This window comes from Chiloscyllium plagiosum, chromosome 2, assembly GCF_004010195.1.
Source record: "Chiloscyllium plagiosum isolate BGI_BamShark_2017 chromosome 2, ASM401019v2, whole genome shotgun sequence".
Lineage (NCBI taxonomy): Eukaryota > Metazoa > Chordata > Chondrichthyes > Orectolobiformes > Hemiscylliidae > Chiloscyllium > Chiloscyllium plagiosum.
This window is the reverse complement of record NC_057711.1, coordinates 57,020,528-57,036,945: the sequence shown is the minus strand read 5'-3', so window position 1 is coordinate 57,036,945 and position 16,418 is coordinate 57,020,528. Positions and strand designations below refer to the sequence as shown.

General features: G+C 34.7%; 1 protein-coding gene across 16 annotated transcripts in view; it reads right to left on the bottom strand.

Moving 5' to 3' along the window:
- Nucleotides 1-16,418, bottom strand: part of ppip5k2 (diphosphoinositol pentakisphosphate kinase 2) — a 155,558-nt gene that overhangs the window by 16,958 nt on the left and 122,182 nt on the right. For 6 of the 16 annotated variants that reach the window (XM_043710086.1, XM_043710037.1, XM_043710052.1 and 3 more), the window contains 4 exons: nt 12,843-13,016; nt 10,197-10,266; nt 8,957-9,076; nt 8,096-8,158 (listed from right to left, as the gene is read on the bottom strand). In XM_043710086.1, coding sequence (XP_043566021.1) covers nt 8,096-8,158; nt 8,957-9,076; nt 10,197-10,266; nt 12,843-13,016 — 427 coding nt within the window. The remainder of the gene's footprint in view (nt 1-8,095; nt 8,159-8,956; nt 9,077-10,196; nt 10,267-12,842; nt 13,017-16,418) is intronic. The other 10 variants (XM_043710071.1, XM_043710143.1, XM_043710102.1 and 7 more) reach the window with 7 other exon arrangements.

Genomic DNA, 16,418 nt, shown 5'->3' with positions numbered 1-16,418 from the left:
GGAGATTGAGGGGGGAAGGCATGACTGAGATGTATAAAATTATAAACTTATATATAGGGTAGTTAGGAAGAAATATTTTCAGTTGATGGAGTGATCAGTGACCAGAGGGCATAGATTTAAGCTTTAGAGGAGATGTGTGGTTGGTTGGAATTTGGAACTCACTACCTGTAAGGGTGGGTATTTAAGAAGTATTCAGATGTGCATTTGCAATGCCAAAGCACACAAGCGTAGGGCCAAGTGTGGGAAACTAGGATTAGAATAGTTAGGTTTTTTTTTTATTAGCGTAGTCTAAATGCTTACTTGATTTCCCCCTGCACTTTCTATACTCTTCAAGGAACTCCGTTGTTTTGCTGCCTTTGTACCGGTAGCATATTTTTCTTTTCCTTCTTATCCAGAACTGATTGTCCTAAACATCCAGGATTCTCTTGGCTTGTTCTTACAATTCATCCTAAAGGGAAGATGTTAGGTCTGTATGCTCTCCAGTAAGTTTTGGAATTCTTCCCAATGTTCTGCTGTAAATTTACCCTTAAGTAATTGTTCCCAACCTATTTTGATCAACTGCCTTATTTTATCAAAACCTGCCTTATCCCAATCCAAAACCCTTTTCTGCAGACCAACTTTTTCATTTTCCATAACAAACTTAAAATGTACTATGTTGTGGTCACTGTCATTCAAAGGTTCCACCACTGTCACCTTGAATGCCAGTCTGGCTTCGTTTCCCAGAATTAAGATACAGCCCTGCACTGTCTCTTGTGGGACCATCTGCATGTTGACATAAAAAAACTTTCCTGTATAGATTTCAAGAAATCTGCATATGATTATCCATGATGATATACTATGATTATCCCAATTAATATTGGGGTAGTTAAAAATACCTAATATAAATATCTCATTATTAGCTGTACACACCTAGTGATTGACTATATATCTGCTTCTCAATTGCCAACTGTTTGGCAGCTTATGACACACACTTAACAGTGTGACTATCTTCTCTTTATTCCAAAGCTAACCTGAAGGCCTCATTTGACAACTCTTCGAAGATAACATTCCTCGTGTTCATATATTCCATGTTCGCTCTTGTACTTCAGGTTAGTGGCAAATTATTATGGGAGCAAGTTTAGCAAGTATCATCAGACCATTTAAACATCAAAGAATCTTCACTGAAAACTTATCAATGGTTTACTGGACTTTGGATTGGAAAAAAAACCCAAAACTCTTCATTACCACAAATTACCCCCAAAAGCTGTCAAATGTGAACAGAAGTAAACAATGTGACTCAAAGTTGTGACAATCTAGCCAATAATACCACTTGGAAATTTACCAAACAAGATAATGCATTGCTTCAATCATTTACACTGTATATATTTGAGTAATCATTTCATATTGAGATAAGTTTAGTCAACATCTTATAAAAAAAGGCAATTTTGTGAAGTTTTTGCCTTTTTGAAACACTGCAATAAGGTTTAAAGTTATCTAACAAATTTATACCATTAACAAAGGCTTCTGTATTCAAGAACTTAGTTCCCCTATATTGCAAAAACAAAATGAAAAGATAACAAAATTCACTTCACTATTTTTATTTTATTAAAACACACAGAAGGGTTGTTGAAAATGCATCAGCAGTGCTAACAAATTTTCGATGAAGTATTTCAACTGCTTTCTTCAAAAAAGAATCAGCGCTGATGTATAATTTCAACTCAAAGTAAAATAATCACAGAAAAAAACTAAAAGTGTGGGCATCCTTAAACTGCACCTCCACTACTTTAAGGAAAACAGGTTATTACATGACTGTGGCGCTTTAATCATGTGGGTGGTGGAGACATATAATAAAGGTTGGATGGTTATTCAACTATCTTCCCATGCACCCAAGCTTCTTCCCTCTCATACCCACATAATAATATAATAATGAAATCAGCAACATCCCATCTTAAGTAAATAAGTAATGGTGTCAATGGATCTTGTTGACCCCAATATTAGACTGTTCACATCATAAAATTGTTGGTGTGGCCATGTAAGTGAGAGTGGGAATAATTTTATTTTCTTAAAAGAAGTGTTTAAAATGTCAAGGTGAAATGGTGTACTAACCTTGGAGTACCATGTTCCTACCAAATCTCCCTCCACAAAAAAGCCCTTCTTTTGTATTCATACGCATCTTAAAACCTAAACAAGCAATCCCTTTCCTAAAACACCTAGAAATCCTATGTCCACCAGCCCTCAATTCAATGTACTCCAGCATTAGGTGTGCATTCACTGCAGCAACGACCAGAATGCTCTGGTTCTGTTGGATTCCTCAGCCAATCTGGGTGTTACTTTCTCCCTCCATGGTGTGCAAATGCCCTCATCCACTTCATTAGTCAGTCTGCAGATTGTTACGCATGCAGGGCAGGTTTGTTTGTGGATTTTTTTTTGGTTTGGGGTAGGGGGAGCGGCAAGCTATTTACAACGCTTGTAAACTTCCACCCAGTGTTTTAATATTTACTTTTGTAAACTTAGTTGTAACATTTTCTTAGAAGGAAACAGCGCTGATTATATCAAGTTACAAGGGGTAATAATGGAATCCCTTGGGCAAATTGTAATGTATTAATCTATTGGGATATCAGAAAACAATTGATTGGCTTGAGAACAAGGATCACATTACCTTGAGCTATTTTAATGGAGGCAGCACTTGATTTATAATAGGACTAAAACTTGACTAAGCAGACAAAGAAATTTCATACAAATGAATCAAATATTCGTATGTGAATTTCAAGGGGTCAGAAGTATATAAATAAAATTCAGTGTTCACCATATCAAAGTTAATACAGATTTGCATAAATTATAACTGAAGTTTTAACAGGAACCACATTTCAAATAGCTGATTTAAAAAAAATCACACTAGCTTCAATCGCCCTAATTAAGACCGGGCAAACTAAGTAAATCCATTCCCGAATTGCATGACATTAAGCAAATACCCATTGCATCACTGCCACAGTCATATATTCGCTTTTTTTCTGCTTACATAATTGCTTAGAGTAGCACATTTTTGGAAAAGACAGGAAAATGGAAGTATTTCTAACAATCCTTAAAATGACAGCAAAACATCCAGGAGTACAGATATGCAAATACTGGAAAGCACTGGTGGGAGAAGTCATATCAAAGTAGCAAACAGAATTTCATATCTGAATGTTATTGTTTATTGTCAAAAGTAGATTTGCAAAATTACCAATTCTCCATGAAATCTGTCAACTTAAAAATGTGAAAGTACATATGAATAGTAAATTGTAGTTAAGAAAAGCTTGGAGTTGAAGAGCAGTCAAACCCAACAGGACCAGGTAATGTAGGGATAGTATTTGATACAACTCTCATGCATAAGGCACATTGAAAGGGCTCAGAATTAAGATGCAAATCAATCTAACTACTGAACCTACAATCTGCATTGACAGGTGCATGGTTAATACAATAAAAACTCTCATTTATAGAGCACCTTTCACATATCCAGGTCAACCACCAAATGCTGTGAGATCAATTAACTACCGTTGAGATATAGTCACTGATGTGACCTAAGAAGTGCTTAGTCAATTTGTCCCTGAGCTCTCGTGAAATGACTAGGATATTTTAATGTTGTAGCTTGAGAGATAAATGTTTCCAAAACAACGAGAAGGAATCTCCTGCTCATCTTTGGAATTGTATCATGTAACAGCCTTGGTTTAATAAATATCTCCAACCAGTTCTCAAGCATCTGGAACGAGACCTGAACCCATTATCTTCTGACTGAGAGGCAAAAGTATTAGCCATGAGCTATGGTTACTACTTTTTAAACTGCTTTAATTTAAAAGTACTTTTTCCTTATATAAAATTAAAATCAATGAACAATTATCCTCAAAGTTTCAAAACCTTTCTTGATTTTTATGAAAATTTGAAAGTAAATAGTATCCTTTAAGAAGAACTGCCATACTAGATAAAAGTGGCCTGTCAGCAACTAAAGTTTGGTGGTATCAGGGAAGTACAATGAGAAAAAGTGTAAAGGAACAATGTCCAAAAGATGTTTTTACTTTTATACATGAGATTTCCTTTTTTCTGAAGGTTGGACAATATGGGGAAATTTCATTCTTAACAAGACAATATTCTTCTCCTGATAGAAAAAAAAACTCAACCGTGTTTCCGTCCAAGGTCCAATGATTACTAATCAGACAACAATTTGTATTTATACTATGCCTTTACTGGTAAGACATCCAAGGGGAGGTTTACAAAAGCTGTATCAAATAAAATTTGGCACTGAGCGTAAAGAGATATTTAGACAGACAATCAAAAGCTTGGTCAAAGAAATCAGTAAGTTTTAAATGAGGAAAATATGTTTGAGAGGTGGATTGGTTTAGGCTGGGAATTTCAGACATTAAGGCCTTAGCAGCTGGCAACAAGGTTGCCAATGGTGTTCAGATAAAAATTGGGGATGCTTGATAGGCAGAAATTACATGTGCTCAGATAACTAAATCTGTTGGGCAGAAGGAGATTACATAGCTAGGGTAAGGCTGTGGAGGTATTTGAACATGGGGATAACAATTAAGTGGGATCCAATGTATATCAGCAAATACAGCATGAATGGGACTCGGTATGAGTTAAGACACAGACATGAGTTTGAATGATGATAGGTTTGCAGAGGGAGCTGTCAACAATGGCTGGTGCAAAAGTAACTGAAGTGTTTCAGCAGTAGATAAGTTGAGTTGTGTTGGAATTAGACAATGTTATGGAGATGGGAATGGATCGTTTTGGTACAGTTTGGGTTCAGAAGATAATCCTGGGATCAAATATGACACCAATTTTCCCAGCATTTTGATTCAGTATTGGGCAGCAGGGGGAGGAATGAATTTGATGATGAGAGATAGAATTTGTCGTGGAATTTTTTAAAAAATGCTTCAGAGTTCCTAGTTTAATTGGAGCAAATTATTGTTCATCCCATACTGTATTTTGGTCAAACAGTGTGTCAATTTAGAGAAAATAAACAGAAGTTGAGAGAGCTGGTGCTGTGGTGTCATCGAGCCCTGGTGTCATCAGAATATTTTGTGTACAAATATAGCTCTAAGTGGGTGGGTTTTAAATAAGTTCAAATGTGTTTTTGAGTAAAACAGTTGAAAGACAATACATAATTGAAAAAAAAAGAGGAGGAAAGGACAAATCCTTGGAGAACACCAGAAGTACTATGTGGAAGTGCAAAGGAATTCAACTGCACATAGAACATAGAACAATTTAGCACAGGAAAAGGTTCTTTGGCCCATGATCTGTGTGAACCATGATGCCATTCTGAAGTAATCCCATGGCCCATATCCCACTATTCTTTGCTTGTTTATGTGTCTGTCTAAATGCCACTTAAACTTTGCTAATGAATCTGCACAGGATTCAGGTAATTAGAAAACATTTTAAAAATTGAAAATGTTGCTCCATGATATAATAGATCACAATGCAATGTTTTGTGAAGTGTGTTTGAGCTGAAGATTTTTCACAGTGTAATGCTACAGCTCTGGAGTATGTGGTACTTTAACTAGGTCTTTCTGGCTAGACATTATCGTTATGCCACAAGATGTTTTCTCCTCATACTTTTTACAGTACTATACTAATTGTATAAGAAACAAAAGTTGATGTGAAATTAGTGATTTCTAATTAATTTCCAAGAGCATAGTTGTGTTTTGTTTATGTTGTTTTTTTCCTCACTGTTATATAAATGTTTTTTTTTGTTGGTGTTGTAATTTTTTGTAATAAAAACTTTCAATAAAATTATCTACTAAAAATTTCCAGAAACAAGGGATTTAACAGCATGCATTGTGGAGGAACAGAATCACTGACGACAATCCTCTGGATTTCTGCCAGAGGAATTGGTGAATGCTGGTACAACCGCAGCTTTTAAAAGGCATCTGGATGGGTATTGTGATATTAATGAGTTAACTTGCTCTGCTGACTTGCAGGAAATTGGATGTCCTGAGGCTAGGGTGGCTTGCCTCTGATTTACAGATACCTTGTAAGAAATTACCTTATCATCTCCTATTATCCAGAGCCATTTACACGCCCATTTCCTTACCATTCAGAGCTATTTACATTTCATCTTCTTTTCAGAAATCAATAAAAGCACTATAGGTATAATTCTGACTACTTCCTGTAGTTATGAAAATACAGTTCACACCAGATCTGGCCATGAAGGGATGATTTGCATTACATTGTTTCCGAGGATGAAGTGGTTACTGCATTGTGTTTTGATTGGCACGGGGTTGTCTGTGGGCATTACTAACAATGATGCAAAAATTTTGTATAAAGGAAGGACTGTTTCCTTTGTTCGGAGAGAGCTTTTGCCACGCGCTGTAAGCCCTGCGAGATGTGTGTTAAAGGTTCCTCCAGAAAGTTTGTACTGTACTGTGCTTAATAAAACTTTGCTTGTTGGTGTGTTGCAGCTGCATCAAGTGTGTAAGGATCACAGAAAAAAAGAACCAAACAGGTATATGAATAGGAAGGATTTAAAGGGATAAGGGCCAAGTGCTGACAAGTAGGACTAGATTAGGTTAGGATATCTGGTCGGCATGGACAAGTTGGACCAAATGGTCTGTTTCTGTGCTGTACATCCCTATGACTCTAAGACAGATCCACATTTTCAGTTGCTTTCAAAATAAAATAGGGAAATCTAATTTAACTGTACACTATCTACATCAAGTAACAGGATCGTAAATAACAGGGAAAGCAATGAACAAATATTGTCATGAGTAACTGCAAAGATAATAGTTAATTCAATGATTTCTTTACATTCAGACTCTGTTATTAAATGGACACTGCAGTAAATACCTTGAGCCAAATTTAGTTGTGAAGCATATATGTAATTCACTTTATTGTGCTTGAATCTTTTTGGTGTTTGCATGTAATAGGAGCACCTAGGGAAGGGAGTGGGTATTATTTGTGTGTGTAATTTTTATATTATTGCCCCCTATAAATTTTCTATAGCATATCTTGCACACAATCAATCAATCAATCGTAAGACTAGATTAAAAATACAGTCCCCTCGAGGCACTTTATATAGGGGTTTCCTACTGATGCTAACTATTCAATAACAAAAAGAACCTAGGTTTATGGAGATATTATTATATATATTTTATGTATACTAAATTTTATTTTAAAAATGTGTTCTTCAGTGGGGTGTTTGTGGAAAGATGTTAGGTAGTCATACATGCATTATGAAGAAACCAAGCTTTATGGAGCAATTTTTAATCATTTTAAGTCCTGTAAGCTGAGATGTTGCATTTCTAATAGTTGTACTGATAAGGGATAGTCATAGATCCTAGAATAGAAACATCATTCATGTTGTTGCCTATGTTATTTAGAAATGAATCTCTTCTATCCATTATTTCCTTTAAATCATGTGAAATGTAAAATAAACTTTTAAAAATTGCTTTGCAGGCATATTAAAATGTGAAACTATGAAACTACTAGTACGTTTAGAATACTGTGTATGCAACACCAATATACAAGCTACACTTCAATAATGTAATGTAACACTAATATATCTTTAATAAATAATAGGCAAAGCATAATTAGAAATTTACCATTAAAATCATTGACCAATATACAAAATGTCCTGCAACTTCACCTTTTCCAAAATCTGTGCAAAGGTTTTCTTGGCTTAAGACAAAACCAAAACAATGAAATAGTCTGACTGATTTTCACATATTTCTATGCAGTTTTGCTGACAAAAACCCCAAACGTTGGCAATACAAAATGGGTTAAAAGATATGTAATTAGTACAGATTTATGGTAAAACTTATTACAAGATGACATTTTAATAAATTAAAATAAATTATTTTAAACCTAACAGACTATCAATTATACAGAACAAGAACCATTTCCGCATACAACACAAAAATGGTTAGGTATGATATGTATTGTAATGAGAAGGAGAAAAGGTTTAAAGGGAAGGGGAAAAATACATCATTCTGCAATCCCATGGAGCCCAATTCCAAGAGATATGTCTAATTGGAGGATAGGCAACACGAATGGTATTAAAAGTTTGCATCCAACATTACAAATAAAAAGGGATGAAGCAAAGGATAATCTTTGCAGGAGAGGGGATAAAAAGCAAACATACCATTGGTTGGGTGTCGAGCAAATGAGATAGAAAATCTTTTTACAGCAGAACTGCGTGTGGCGTCTGAGAAAGAGAAAAACAGGTACCTGAAATTTATAACAGCTAGCAGAACAGGGTTTTTTAAAGAAAAAGTTAAAGTTAGGCTGCATGCAGGATTGTTTAGAGGGGAAAAAAATAATTCAGTGGGAGTAAGTGCCACTGTTAAAGACTCCTTGGCTAATATTGACTGTGCATATTATAATTAAATATTATGCACAAAGTAATGAATTGCAAAGACCAACAGATTCAAGCAGTTAGTGGTATATAGAGAGCACTTTGCCATTTCCTTTTCCTCCCCCCAGCTCATATACACCCTCTCCAAATCACCATTATGCCTCAAACTAAATCTTTGATAAAAGCATCGAATTACTGACCAATCTAATAAATTAGTCTTTCATTCTAACCTAATCAAATTCTTGACCACTAGTTTTGAGTTTTACAAATTATTAATGGATTGTTTAGTTAATATATTCCAATAACAAGTAATGAGACTCAAGGTGTTTTTTAATACTAGATTAAAGGGATGGAATGTATTTTATTTTACAACTGATTTAGTTATTTGTGTAAATGCCAAAAAAATGACCATTTAAAGGTTAAAAACTGATAACCTTTTATAGCTAAGGTGCACACATATTGCTGATGTAAATGAACACTTTTGTGTAAAAACTGCACCTATAGATTGTCAAACCAAATATGGCACATACAGTTCAGACTGGTTTTCCAGCTTTTCAAAAGGAGGAAATAGGATTTGACTGTTCTCATAGAATTTCTAATTTCTGACAAAGCGACGACAGATTTGTCTGCAGTGTTGTGTGCACATACCATCAAAGTAGCCAGATGATGTCAGCTTTTTACGATGCGCACGAGCATAATCCTGTAGGTTAGGTGCACTCGAGGAACCCCCAAGCACAGTAGTGCTAAACAGGCCTGCACAATGAGACCCTAATGGGAGTTAGAGAAAACACATACAAACCAGGTGTTCTTTGTTCCTGAAGAGGGATACATGCAACATGCCATAAAATTATGACAAAATCAATATCTACTGTTATTAGTAGGGAAAATATTATTAGACAATATTTTATGCAGTCACATCAGCTTATAAAGGTACACAGCTAAGACCTTTGAATACTGAAGAGTTAAATGATCTCACCACTTTAAAACAATTCAAATTTTTTTAGGTAATTCATGCCAAACATTCCTTTCTCCCCCTCCATATCACCATTAAAATAAAGTATGTAGAGATGTATCATATTCACCAAGTCAATTTAACAAATGATTGAACAATTACTCTTCAAAAAGTTAATAGTCCTGCAAAAATCTCATTCACATTTTTGAGGGTGTGAATGCATTGAATACTTCAGATTTGCTTTCACAAATTTCTCAAAAAAACATCTCAATGCATGAAATAAGAAATTCAATTTTTTTCAAATTTATATTACAACAGATAATATGCCTATTCCATAGTTTACTGCCCTATACATGCTAATTGTCAAAATATTGATCTAACTTAAAACTTTAAAATATTATTTTGTTACTATGTATGGGGCATTTACAAATTGAATAAAAATAATCAATTCCGCTACAAGTATTTTTTCAGATGTAGAAATGTTTGATATCTTTATCTCTGAATTTGTACGAGAAAAATAAAGCAAGATCTTACAGCGAATATTCATTTAGTAAGAAGCTAAAGCTTGCTGCAAACCCATGCTTTTTATACCAGTGACTTCAACATTCAAACATAACAGATTACTCACGTGATAGTTGAGTCTTTCAAATGAGAGTTTAAATTCAGCATGTTGCTGAACATATCGAAACTTCAGAAACATTTCAATTCTTTATTCACAATTTTCATGTGACTTTTTTGAATCCCAAAGTAAACAACAAAATCCATTAAAAGCCATCACTAGACAATAAATAAAGTATCAATTTTTTCCTTTGATACCTATAATTCCATATAATACCTACAGAACATAATTCTAAATACTAATAATTTCCTTTTAATAGAAAAATAGGAGCATAGCTGTTTGAGATTATTAGCTGATTGTACAGTTTCAGCACTCACCAAGTCCAGTGTATTTCTGCTCTGCATGGGGTCTTCCAGCTCGTAAAGCAGGATTGCTTTCAGTGAGAATCTGCATGGCAATAGTGAAAAATATTTTGAGTATTTGAATGAATAGCAAGAACTAAAAGCAGCTTTTATACTATGGCCTGCTTCAGACAGTCAGTGTTAATAAGCTGCATGATTAATGTTAGTGGAAACATATAGATGGAGACAATGACAGATCATGCAAAATCCTTTAGCCTGAAATGGGTCCATTCCACCTACAATGTCCTTGCAATGGGATGAACATAGCAAACACTGGATTAACATAGTGGGAAAATAAATATGTGGGGAAAATATCAATTTATAAGAGCATACAGATCATCAACTTCATCAGTTAATTATCCTTCACCTGCCTCCATACAGGCAAATACAGATATATGTATTTGAGAGAATACAGTTTTACTCCATGCAGTTGTATAACAGTGCTTTTTAGACATCTTACATTCCTGATTAGTGTCTTACGTTGCAGTACCTCTTTTCATTTTTAAAAATTATTTTGGGGGACCCTACATGTGAACAGTTTTCATTCTTCCAGAGAGCTGCACCATTTGCTTTCTTCACCATTGAAAGGTTTTCACTAATTTCTTCCAATGTGGCTTGGTTCAGCTGAAAAAAATGTTTGCGATCTGACACATGATTAGCATATTACGATCTTACCAATATAAAACTATTAATTAGCCAATGGGATCAGAATTTGCTTTAATCTGTTTTTTTTTCAAATGTGGATAAATATGTAGAAAATATTTATGTCATGACTAAATGTTGGTTCTCAAATTTAGATTGAAACAGTCATTGACTACAAACTTAAAAATCTGATAAGGCAATGGAATGCATTAATCACAACAGCTTTTGAGCAAATTGAAACCAGTTACTCTTAGTTTTTTTTTAAATAGGGAATACTTTAGGTTTCACTGAATTGTTAACAAGCAGTTTTGTAGCTCAGAAAATTCACACGTTAGTTTATTCCCTGTGTGATGTGGGATCGATTGGACCAAACAGCATGCTAATATGGCATTAAATCAAGCTGATTCCTGCACCTGAGTAATATGTAGGAACCTCACTGGTTTGTAAGCAGATCTCAGGGTTAATGTTCTGTACTGTGCACTCTGAAATTAACTGCCAACATTCCCTAAACCCAGTTGACATATGTGAGACACAAACATTTAATTAAGGTATAAGAGTTCTGCTTAAAAGCATGGAATGATTCAAATTAAAACCGACATTCTCAAAAGAGAAGGAAAGATGACTGTCAAGTGACCTGATTCAATCTTCTAAAATATGGAGGAATAAAGAAGCTTGTTTGATTTGAATTATAAATACAGAAAATAGCATGGTTACAAACTTAAAATTTGATTTGAGGTTAGAAAGAGTCGGAGGGAGGTTAAGTATAAGATTTTCATCTAAATGTTCCGTTGTGAAAATATTACCTGCAAAAGAGCTAATTGTATAGCAGGTTCAAAACAAGCTTCAAATGAATATTGTTAAGAACAAGTACATGATTGGGTGCTCTATGGAACAGAATAGTCCCTGAACTGTTGAGACCTTGACATTATGATGCCAAAAGGCAATCATTCAAGGATGCATAATATGGGGTATAAGGTGAAACAGGTAAACCGAGTTTTGCTTGATTTAGCTTTGAATTCTGGATTAAGAAACATTCTCAATAACGTTTTCTCAAAAGATTCAATAAGTTGAATAAAGTTAGAGTAAGATTAGATAGAACAGGCTTGATGGTCCCATTGGTCTTTTGCTATTCACATTCTTTATGTTAAGTCAGTCAGATAATCATGAATTTTCCACTTCTTGTTTTCTAATATTCCTTTATCTATTGTGTTTTTTGAACGACAATGAGTTAGTTTCAAAAGAACAGGATGTTTTGAAGTTTAAAATCTATAGTCAACAGCCAAGGAGTATCATGCTGCAACTGCTTGCTGATCAGGTCAGTCAATTTTCACAACATAGTTCAGACTGTGTACTGAACTGCATCTAATTTGGACATGAAGAAGGGTTCTGATGTATGGTAATTTTAACCAGGCTCATCAGGTAGGAAAGCCATGGATTTATTTAGCATGCCAGATGTGTACACAGCCAGAAATTACTCTTCATTCACTTCAGGGAATACAATTGGTGGGATTAAAACGCATATTGCAATCAAATATGTCAGTTTTCTGATCAGTAGGTGTGTTTAAATTGGTTGCAATGTTTTCAAGTATATGAACAATGAAATTGGTACTGCAACATTTAAGTTAATTAAGAAAAGACCTGCCACAGTCTGTAAAGAATAGAATAAAAGAAATGCAAGAGCAGCATCCATTCTTGCATAGATAAGCATAAAAACAGCAAACGATCATTTAACCTGCAGGTTTTACAAATACATCTGTTCTTGGTCAGTTAAGGTAATACTATCTGAATAAATAGGATAACTATTCATACTAATAATTTCAACTTAGTTTGTCAATTCAAAATTTTGGGTTAATTATTTTATAATTAGAGGTCAAAATTAAAATTAATAACAGGGGCTTTTAAGACAGACTTGAGGAATTACTGTGAATGTTTGACCAGTGAAATGGCAATTTTCATAAAAATGAAGGAAAATTGAAAAACCTGTTGCCATGAGCCAAAAATACTTGATGTGAAAGCCAATGATTTGGGGGATACAGGGGAAGAAGTGATTTGTTCCCCTGATCTGCGTCTTCGACGCCCAGCACCCACACCACTAGTGTAATGCATCCAGGTACCACTACACTCTGGGCTAGACAGACTCAGGGGGCTCTCTTCCTGGAAGTGAGAAAGGGGGCAAAAACAACAGCAAAGCATGCAAAGTTAGACATATTCAAACCAAATGACTTAATAATATTACTACTAATTTACACAAATGATCAATCATTATGCCCACGCATCTGACAACCCCATGGTTTAAATATCAAATCAGTCAAAATGTTTATTCTATAAAAACAAAATATTATTGAAAGTACCCTACTGATAGGCATTCAGACCAAACTATGTTTTTTTTTAAATTAAAAAATGCAGCTATCTAGAATTAGGAGAGTCATTTGTAATTCACAGGAATAGATGGAAGGCCTCTGGTCTACAGCACAGTCTGTGTGCATTTCAGTAAAGTACAATAATCAAATACTTGATTCAGAAGTTAGACATGTAAAGTATAAAGGTCTGACACATCCGTAATCCAGACGAACCTAAAAAAGCTATAAGATCAACACAAAAGAAACATAATACAATTAAAATTTGCAGTACATAATTAATATAATTGCTTTCACTTATCTGCAATTAGTTTCCAGGTTACAATCTAAATATATTCAAAAGAACAATTTCACACTGTTCATCCTCTCTGTAAATATGCTTCAATATTATATACATTAGGGATTTACAACCAAGGTGCCAAATCAATGTGTGAACGGATAGTATAGACTGACTCAAAGCTGAACAAGCTTGAAATTGAGGCCTCTATATTCCATTTTTACTTAACATCAGGCATTTCTTTACACAAAGTAAGCAGAGAAGACAGAGACATAGAATGGGTCCAAGAAAAGTAAAGACACTGGAAAGCAGTAGGGTCAATTGGAGGCAGAACAATCAGAACTGGGGAAAATTAGTAACACTGTTTGGTGGAGTAGCAAGCTTAGCAAGAGAATTGTAATAATACACCCTTGCAAAATGCCTGTCTGGTTAAAAGTAACGTTCCACCATTAGTGTGCATAGGTATCCAAGAGGAGTGAATGAAGAAATCTGCTTTGTAAAAAGAACTACAGCCTAGAATTGTCTAAGCATACAACAAACCTGATACAAAAGTCAAATGGTACAAATTCAGCCTAGAAGTCAGAAGGTGACATAAATGGCGCACATCTAATGAATTCCAATACTCTTTCGATCAATTACGGTACAGTCCAGCTTTAATTACCATTACCCATTTCCTGATCAAAATAAAAACTTAGGATAAATTTTAATGAAACTTAATAAATTGAACCAGAACAAAAAATGTAACCAAAAGGATAATAAAGATAAGTGGGAGCATAAAGAATAAAGGCACCCAGGCCAGTAATAAAGCATAGAATAAAATGGAGGTGTGCATTTAGACCTTAACTTCCAGTGCAAAGCTAGTGGAACATTTTAACTTAAAAGTTTCTGTGACAAACAGATTTCATTATGATATAAAATGGGAAAAAACAGTGGCCAATTTCTGAGGTAGGAAAGGGGCATTCATTGCAAGGTAACATGCTCCTTGATGAGGCATTCAAATTAAGTCCATTCTTTGCAGCATACATGGAAGGCCAATACTGGAGCCTGTGGTCCAGAACGTAGTTAGTGATTAAACAGCCTGTCATTTGAGGTGAGGGAGGGTTCTTTACCCTTAGATCAGTGGGTCAACATCAATGGGGCAAGTACACACACCATTTCAGAAAAGAATGAAACTCCAGTTATATGGATCTCTTTATAGTTTAGTCAGAAAAACTCAAACTGGATGATGAGTTCCCAAATCCACAAACATCTAGCTGATAACATTTTAGCTATTCAAGAAAACAATTGTAAGATATGGAAAGAAATGTTCATTTAACACAAGAAAGCAGTCTGCTCCAAACTGGCAGTGAACGGGTTAGAAAATTGAAATAGAACTTTTCATTAGATTTTTAAAAATGCAATTGTCATGACGACAGATCAGAACCTTGAATAAGTTATAAACATAAAAAGCTTTTGGACAAGACATTTTTTTTCCTAAAACAAAGACCGCAAGTCAAGCCTGGCTTTTAATATAACTTTTAAGCATTCACTGACTGCTGAAAGATTCCCTATTTAAAACTTTGAAATGTCACAACTTGTAGGGGCCAAGGAAGCTTGAAACAGTGAGATTTCAAAGGGTAGAGGTGCACATACACTAATCACCCCCTCTCATAAGAAATATATCTCTTGCGGTTTATATTCCAGACTCGAGATGCATGTGCATAAAAATACATTTGTATTTTACTTCTACAGGAAAATATTAATCACAGATTAAAAGCCAACTGCAACACCTCATCTGTGAATGTTAGTGACATACTACAGTGTGGACTGGTGCACAGTGAAGGTCACAGCTTGAGGATAGCACTTTAACACCCTGTACTGTAGGTATACTCAGATTGCTGCAAGCCAGCCATCAAAAGGAAACAAGAAGAAAGAATTTCATCTGATCTGCAAAACCAAGAAACTCGAAACTAACCAACCAAGGGGATAAGTCAGTACATCCCTTATTATCTGGAAGCTTGACAATTTCGGATATCCAAAATTATGGAACATTGCCTGGGACTGTTTATAACATCATACAGAAATTATCAACTTCAGGTGCAAACATTCCTTATAGTAGTGATAACAGCTAGCTATTTGATGAATAGCTAGATTCAAATTAGCTAATTTGTACAAGTGTCAATTCATAAAAGGAAATTAAAACTATAAATGCTCATCTAGGTACAGAATTTGTTACAATTTCATGCTACACACATTTACCAGAATGTTGTTTTGTAAATAAATTTTGTACAGAACTAAATACAAACTGAATAGCATTAAGCAGTGGATAATTGAAAGAGAGATATTAGACAGGAAACATTTACAAGCCAACTCGTCATTTATAATAGAATTATATTTATTGTAACTACAGTTTACACCAATTAAGTTTTCTAAAGAGTCAAGATTGGGGTGCTGGAAAAGCACAGCAGGTCAGGCAGCATCCAAGGAGCAGGAGAATCATCCCTTCCTGATGAAGGGCTTATGCCGAAAATGTCGATTCTCCTGCTGTTCGGATGCTGCCCGACCTGCTGTGCTTTTCCAGGACCACAATCTCAGCAAGTTTTCCACATTCCCTTGTTAAATAGGTGTTTTATGTTTTGTATAACACAATAAGATCATGATGATCTGTTTAATAAAAATACGATCATGAACAGTTAATATTCTATATTATTAAAAAGAAAAAAATTGTTTGCAAAACATTAATTACAGTAACATGGAAATGAAGACTAATGAGTGTTTCACTAAATGGGCCCAGCGTATTAAAATAGTTTTGACATTCACAAGAATGAAGTGTTTTACTTTTCAAAATAATCATTTCACCGCAGCAACAATACTATACTACCATTTAGCATCATTTGTTTTGTAAATTAATTCATATTTCCATTATGGATCAATTAACAAACT